The 8290-nt window shown below is 34.8% G+C and overlaps 1 protein-coding gene across 1 annotated transcript; it reads left to right on the plus strand.

Moving 5' to 3' along the window:
* Nucleotides 1-3261: 3261 nt before the first annotated feature.
* LOC111369637 (glutelin type-D 1-like) lies at nt 3262-6181 on the plus strand. Its single transcript, XM_022991227.1, has 3 exons — nt 3262-3501; nt 4969-5689; nt 5892-6181. Exons 1-3 carry the CDS (start codon nt 3306-3308, stop codon nt 6043-6045), a joined length of 1071 nt encoding a protein of 356 aa, XP_022846995.1. The 5' UTR covers nt 3262-3305; the 3' UTR covers nt 6046-6181.
* Nucleotides 6182-8290: the final 2109 nt, after the last annotated feature.

The following is an 8290-nucleotide window of genomic DNA, read 5'->3' on the forward strand; positions in this document are numbered from 1 at the left end:
GATCTTAATAACATGAATCATTATTGAATTCTAATAAAAGTTTCATCAAATGAATAATGTTTGTTATTTTATAGCCATGTTGATATCTAATTCGCTATTTTTTTTTTTTTTTTTTTTACAAGGTGTCCTATTCTAGACTAATCCTTGAGTCTGTGATCCGGCCCCTCTTCACACAGTCCGGTTAATCGCAGGATGTGCCTCCAACTGGCCAGGGTCCGAGCGCTCCCCACCTGGTCTGAAAAAGTGCCAAGCAAGCCAATCCAAGTTGCACCTTGCCTTCCAAGAGCCCCATGTTTCGAACTCACGACCTCTGCTCTGCCAGGTTTGACAGCGTCCGTCCTTTGCCAGTGGAGAAGTGCCCTGGGGGGCCTAATTCGCTATTTATTATATAGCCATGTTGATACACTAGAGATTTTAATTTCGACTTTTTAGATTTATATGTACCGATAAATATATAATATAGGGGTGAGTATGTGTATGTTTTAAAATTTTATTTATAAAATTATAATCATTGTTATCAAAAGTCAAATAGAATATGTGGGATGTTCGAGTTAGTAAATAAAAAGACGTCAAATTGTGTATAATTGTTGAAAAAAAAGTAGAAAATTAGTTCTTTTATATAATTAGAAAAATAAATAAAATGGAATATATATATATATTATCACGTGTCTTTTTATAGAATGCCCTGGAAAATAAGAAATCATCGGTTTTAAAACCCGATGTATTTTGATTCAAATATGAGGGCTATAGCCTATAGCATAAATCCATTTACAAAGGGTTTAAACCTGTTTTTCGGTCATTTTTTTTTTTTCCTATCTTCCAATAGAAACCCCCAAGTGTATTTTTTATTTTTTTTTACTTTTCTATTGATTTTTCTGTACTTGTAGCATCTTTCATTACGAAGCAATGAAAAGGAAATCCGTTATTCGGTCGATTCTAAATATGTTTAGTAATTTTAATATAATGTTTTTCTCATTATTCTCACTAAGGTGAGGTCTCCATGATGTAAATTTTTAAATAATAAATTTCGTAAAAAATGATTATTTTTAGAGAACGAGTAATTAAAAAGTGAGAAAAATTCAATATCAAACAAGGCATAACAAGAACTAAATAGTGCTTGTTTGGTAGGGAATTTTGATAATTGATTTTTTGAACGTTAGAAATAAAGTGGGTTCTATCCGTGATAGAAGAATTAAAAAATGACGGCTGAAATTGTAAAATAACGGTCAAAAATTGATTATAATAGACTTTTAAATTGTACCAAACAAGCTCATAACTAATCCCCCCCCCACCCCCCTAAATAATTTTAAAAAATTAGTTCTTATTACAACTAATTTCAATAAATTATTTAACAAATAATTAAAAAACACATGCCAATGACACTTTCGCCTATAATATATAACTAATGTTGGGCATTTCAGTAAGTGATACCCAAATTTCCTAGACAATGATGAAAAATCGTGGCCAGATTATCTTTATATGCTATAAACTCGGGATTGAAGAATATTAAATCCACACCACAATTGATAGTAGCCCAATTATGTTGGATATTTAGAGGTAATCAACTAATTGGGCTAGGTACTCAATACCCAACTTTGGAGGTAATTTGAAAATTACGTGAAAGATAGATAAGTATAATCCTTATCTTTGATAACATTTTCTCTCATTTTGATTGAACTCTTTCTTTCAATTTTGATTGAACTCAATCTTGCAAGATTCAAGGAAATTCGTTTCCTCTTGAAGCCTATAAATTGGAGTTCCTCTCCTTCATTTTAAACACACCAAAAATCAAGAAAACTTTCTCTGCTTTGTGCGAAAGAAAGAACATGCCTCTGCCATAGTGTGAATCTATCTTTGTGACTCGAAAGGCTTTCAAATTGGAGATACATTTGTGGTGTTGGATCGATTTTCTGAGCCTAATCTAGAAGGGGAAAACATTGTTCTATAATTTTGTGATTTTGGTTCTTAATTTCCTTTCTTCTTTATTTGCAAATTCCTTCACTAATTGGTTGATTTGTTCAATTGTAGGTGGAATTTGCTCAACAACTAATCGTCTTTGGTCCCCATCAATTCACATTTTGTATTTTCAATTTCAAAATAAGTAGGCCTTTTCATGTTTGAATAAAGTGCGAATTGATGACCAAAATAGGGGCAATTTTGACTTATGAATTCAACGTATATTAGGGATGTCAATGAGTCGAGTCGAGTCGGCTCCCGAGCTGAAAATCGAGACTCGTGCTCGACTCGAGCTTTTTAGGTCAAGCTTTTTTTGGGAGCTTTTTTTGGCTCGAGCCGAGCAAAAGCTCGACCAAAAAATTGAGGCTCGACTCGAGCTTTAAGCTCGGGCCTTACCAAGCTGGCTCGATTTTTTCCTTTCTTCTTCTTCTTATTTTTTATTACCTTTACGCAGGCAGCTGNNNTTTGAGCCCGCTCGAGCTGGCTCAAGCGTCCACGGGCGGCCCGAGCCCCTCGAGTCAATTTGTCATCCCTACCATATATGTCCAAAAAAGTTACTAATTTCCAATTTTGCCATTTCATTAAAATTTTCCACACTGCAATTCCATTAAGCTGGTGTGGGGTTGTAATGTAATTTTGACTTGTAAAAGGAGGGTTATGTTCGAGTGAATTACCCAAGTGGTCATTGAACTTTGTAAAAAGTTTTCACGAGGTCGCTGAATTTTAAAAATCACCTAATTCATCAATGAACTTTACAAAAAATTTTCGTGAGATCACTGAACTTTAAAAATCACTTCATTCATCACCAAACTTTGCAAAAGGTTTCTATGCTTTGTACTGGAAAATCTTTTACAGAATTCAGTAATGAATTGGATAATTTTTAAAATTTAATGATCCTGTGCAAACTTTTTACAAAGTTCAGTAATCATTTGGGTAATTCACTAGGTTATGTTCCTATAGCAAAATGTAGAAAAGTTGAATAATTTCATTAAAATTAGATTCAAACCGAGGCTAACTAAGGGCTAATTCGATAGTGATTATGAGAATTGATTTTTTTATCGTTAGAGAGAAAGGTGAGTTCCACTTATAAGAGAAGAAGTCAAAATTGACATTAACTTGGAAAAGTAACGATAGTAAAATTAACTTTTTGAGATGAAATGCATTCACTATCATTTAGGATAATAATATGCTATAAAAAATAATTAACAGAATCTCAGATAAAGAATCCTATTCCACTAAACATATCTTTTTTCTTTTACTCAGCTCTTATCCTCGAAAGATTTGATTCGATTAATTATTTTTCCTTATAGCTTCTCGCTGTGTTGTGCTAAATTTCATAGTTTTTAGAGATGGAGCTTGATCTGTCACCAAAGCTGGCAAAGAAAGTGTACGGAGGACAGGGCGGAACGTATTGTGCATGGTGCCCAAATGAACTCCCGATGCTACGTGAAGGCAATATCGGCGCTGCAAAGCTTGCTTTGGAGAAGAATGGCTTGGCTATGCCTTGTTACTCTGATTCCGCCAAGGTTGCTTTTGTTCTTCAAGGTCAGATTTTTTTTCTGTCCCCACAATATTTTGTGAATTTTAGCTTTATTAATTGCATAAATAAAGTGATCTTCCGGTTTTTTTTTTTTTCAGGTATTTTTTATTTATAGAGTTCTAGTTCTACCAGTTATTAATTTGTTTGAATTCTGTCTCTGGTTTCAGCTATTACAGAAATATATTTTTTAGTAATTAGCAGCATCTTCAACAGCTTGGGAAAATTATTCCCTCTGTTTTTTAGTGATTAGCATCTTTAAAAGTTTTCGTAAATTTATGGTTTTCCATTCTTATTCTTGCAAAAGGATTTTGATGCTTTAATCAATATTTAATTTCTGCCTTTTAGATAATGGTATCAGTTTTAGAACAGTGTTATTGTGAAATATGCATCACTTCTTTTTTAATGGGAACCCAAACCTTCAAAGGTCCCATTCTTTTCTATTCTTATTCTTGGCAGAAAATTTTCTGTTTTAGTCAATTTAGATCGAGAAATGCTTCAGGTACAGCACTGGCACTGTTGACAGCCCGCTCACATTCAAGGGTGGGGCGGCCCACACCTAAAATAATAGCGGTCCCACGTTTCGTGAGAGGGCTGTGAAAAAAAAGTGTGTAGCATTTTCATTTAGATTTCTCTATATATTTTTTTTAGGTTGGTTTTACATTGGCACATCTCACTATTTTGACGTTTCACTGTATACCCTTTTTTGTACTGAGATTGGATAGCATCGTGGACAAAATTTAGCTTGTTTTCTTCCTTTATATGGGCTGTACATACTCTTTAATCCACTTTATCGAGTACATCGTTTGTTTATCTACTGAATCGTCTATCTCTAATTTATTATTATATCTAGTCTTTCTCTGTTCACAATCTCGACTAAGCATTAACGAGCTCAACATTCAAGAAAATACAAAACAAATGAAATTATTAGCATAGGCTGACTGTTTAGATAACCTGATATGTCCATTTGAGCAGAGACCTTGGCAGGAGAGCTATCATCGAAAATTTTAACTTAGAGACACTTTTGTATTTTCCTTTTGAATTTGTGATCTTCGTTCTGTACCTCAAGACTATAGTGATAGTTTATTCTCAGTCATGGTACATTTATTGCTATGAATGCGTAATCCTCTTCTAAATTTGTGATCTAACCCTTGCTTGGGAGCGATTTTTATCCTATTTTTAGCAAATTTTTTTACTGTTGGCAAGTGCACCTGGGTCCCATTGCTGCTACAATTATCGACTGCCTTTTAGAAATAAATTATTAGAAATGCCCTTTTTTCAAGAAGAATGAATTAAAAATTAAAGGGGCACATACGTCATTCTGCTTGGTCCAGTCAATAATTGCAACTAGTATGAGACTGACATACACTATATAACATGAAAAAATTTGCTACAAATTGGATAAAAATTTACTAACAAACCTTCTTATACAGTTAATAATATTCCCTATCTCATTCTCTTTTGCTTTAATTCAGGTAGCGGGGTGGCTGGAATTGTGCGTCCAGAAAAGGAAGAAAAGGTGCTTGCAATCAAAAAGGGTGATGCCATTGCACTTCCCTTTGGTGTTGTCACCTGGTGGTACAACAAACTGAACACTGAACTTGTGATCCTCTTCCTTGGAGATACCAAAACAGCCCACAAGCCTGGTTCTTTCACCGATTTCTTTTTGACGGGATCGAATGGCATCTTCACCGGATTCTCAACCGAATTTGTCAGCAGGGCTTGGGACTTGGAAGAGAGTGTCGCGAATGCCCTTGTTGGGCAGCAATCCGGTAAGGGCATCATCAAACTTGATGCTGGTTTTCAAATGCCTGAGCCTAAGGCTGAGCACCGCAATGGCTTGGCCTTAAATTGCGAGGAAGCACCATTGGATGTCGACATTAAGAATGGCGGAAAGGTCGTCGTTCTGAACACGAAGAATTTGCCGTTAGTCGGGGAAGTTGGACTTGGGGCTGATCTTGTAATGTTGAATGGAAGTGCAATGTGTTCTCCTGGTTTCTCTTGTGACTCTGCTTTGCAAGTCACCTATATTGTCAGGGGAAGTGGCCGTGCTCAGGTTGTCGGGGTTGACGGTAAGCGTGTCCTGGAAACAACTGTTAAGGCTGGTAATCTTTTCATTGTTCCAAGGTTCTTTGTAGTTTCAAAGATTGCTGATCCTGATGGTTTGGAATGGTTCTCTATCATCACAACTCCTAAGTGAGTTTTTCTTACTTTGCAATTCAAACATTATTTCAAAACTCTTTTTTTCTCAAATACATTTTCAGTAACATTCTTTCGTAATAAAATATTTACACGTAAATCCAAAACTTTTTCCTACTTTTTAAACTCATTTTCCAATTTAATGGTAGACAAACGGGGATTTAGTCTCGTCTGACTTAAATTATGTGGTGAATGGCAGTCCGATTTTCACACATTTAGCTGGAAGGACTTCAGTTTGGAAAGCCTTGTCCCCTCAGGTGCTCCAGGCATCATTCAATGTTGCTCCTGATGTAGAGCAGAAATTTAGCTCGAAGAGAAAGGCCGAGGAAATTTTCTTCCCACCACCAAATTGATCGAGCAATTCGATGTGAATTTCTTTCTTTAGTTTTATTTGTAGTTACTATGATAATAGGAATAAGAATCAACATTTTACTTTTATGTTCTGAAGGTTTTCAATTTAAGGTGATGTTTCATCTGGATACTCTTCTAACGATTTTCTTTGATTTTTGTAGATATCGTACTTTTTTCTTATTTTGTGACGATTCTTCAATTGTTTTGTTCGGAATTTGTCCTCTTATTTTGTTTTGATTATGTCGAAGTCGCGACATTTCTGTGTCAATAGTTCACACATGCCACGTGTAGATGGTGTACAAAATTTTTTAATTGTAATGATCTTGATACTCTTTTCCTACACGAATTTAAACATCTCTTAAAAATGTTTTTGACCAGAAGATTTTTGGTTTTTATCTTCTACATAAAAATCATTCAATTTTCCTTGAAAGGGTTTTAGTTTCATTTTCTTTTATCGATATAAGTTATATCAAAAGTTGGAAATATTGATGGGCCGTGTTATACGAACATAGGGGTTGACACAACGGTTGACAGAGCACATACATGGAAAAGTCGGCATTATTTTATTCGCGCGGGACCCACGCCTCGGTTGTGAGTATGGTGTCATCATTTGTATCAAACATTATGTTCGTTTAGCATTTTCCAATATTGATAAACTTGATATAAGTTATGGAAATACACAGAGGATAATCACAATTTAGACTCAATGCATTGAAAGAACTTTGTATAGAGTAATTTTAGGATGGTTGACAGTTGACACATATTTACATTTCTCTTGACAATCTTGCCAATTCCAACCAATTACATTGTCCACTTCTGTGCTGGTTAAAGTTGTAAAAGTAAATCCAATAATTGGATTCAATCGAAAAACCTTGAAAATGGAAGGCCAAAACCTGCTTAGAATAAACACGTATAAAACCCGATCAACTTGATGGTTTAACCCAGAATTAGTTGAGACAGATACCGTTATACTATGTTTGGTTGGCTTCTCTTGAACCCAGAGAGAGAGGGAGAGAGATGGAATTTTTTAAAGAAAAAGGGTGAAAGCTTTTATTGGAAAAGGAAGATAAAATGGGATAAAAAAAAAGTAGTAGATAAAAATAAAGGGCCATGCTTCTCTGCCAGAAGAAGCATGACAGAAGCCCTTACCTTCACTCACATTTGGGGTGTGGGGTCACTTCTTCCTTCCATTTGTTTATTTATGTTGGGCCTGGCTTTGTGAGTGTTCTGTCAGCCCTTCTGGTGCCTCTCTTTTGGCACTTCAGCTTTTTCCAAAAATAAAATGGATAAAGATTAAATTGTTTTGGGAACGTCGTCTTTGTTGTCGCACGCGCCTTCGTTGGTAGGATTAGTGGCATTTGAAATAAGATATGGATTACGTTTGATATGTTTTTTGAAAAGTCGAAAGTTATTTTTGAAATTAAAACATTGGTTTCTAGTATATTTGTAAAATATTCAGAAAGTGATTTGTCTGATTAAATGAGTTTTAGCCTCTGTTTGACTTCTATTCTTGCAAAACTTTGTTTTGCATACTCATTTTTAACAATAATTCACACACTAAAATATTCTACAAATACGTAAACCCAAATTTTTTTTTTAACTTTGAAATCGCGTATTCTCCAAAAAAAAATCACTATTTAAAACAATATTTTTCTACAAGGCTTATATAAAATTGATCCAAATTAACTTTCTCCCGATACTCTTATACACAATCACAAGCTAAATTTATCCCAATAGTCAATACGCCCGAAGACTCTTTTAAGTTGTAATCTATACCAACTTTACCACTTGTTAGTGCAATAAGGGCCATATTAGAAAACCATTTTATGAAAATGTTGGACCACTTTGTTCTAGTTTAAATAGAATTAATGATAATTAATGGAGAGAAAAGTTGATTAAAATTTTGCTTTGGTCACGAAACATAAAGAGCATCTATTACTCTTAATTTAACGAAAAATGTTCAAAATGACATTGGAAATAAGAAATATCTAAGTTGTCACCTTGTCCACATTAATGTGCAGCTGAGATGTCATCCATCTTGTGGGCAAGATTTCCCGTACTGAGGTGACAGGTGTATATTGTTGACCTCGCTTTCCGTTGGGGCGACATGAACAATAGATGCCAATTCCACTCTGTACACGTAAACAAATTTCAACATGAATGGATAGGATGCTAGTCGATAATATTTCGAATTTGGACGTGAAAGATGCTTTATAATACGAGACGAATATGTTCGGGCTCCAACAA

The sequence above is a fragment of the Olea europaea genome, chromosome 20 (assembly GCF_002742605.1).
Source record: "Olea europaea var. sylvestris chromosome 20, O_europaea_v1, whole genome shotgun sequence".
Taxonomy (NCBI): Eukaryota; Viridiplantae; Streptophyta; class Magnoliopsida; order Lamiales; family Oleaceae; genus Olea; species Olea europaea.

Excerpts from the sequence above, each read along its gene's own strand:
- LOC111369637 (XM_022991227.1), top strand. The coding sequence starts at position 3,306 with ATGGAGCTTGATCTGTCACCAAAGCTGGCAAAGAAAGTGTACGGAGGA. Across the intron at positions 3,502-4,968 it reads GGTTGCTTTTGTTCTTCAAG|GTAGCGGGGTGGCTGGAATT; the intron begins GTCAGATTTTTT and ends GCTTTAATTCAG. Across the intron at positions 5,690-5,891 it reads TCTATCATCACAACTCCTAA|TCCGATTTTCACACATTTAG; the intron begins GTGAGTTTTTCT and ends GGTGAATGGCAG.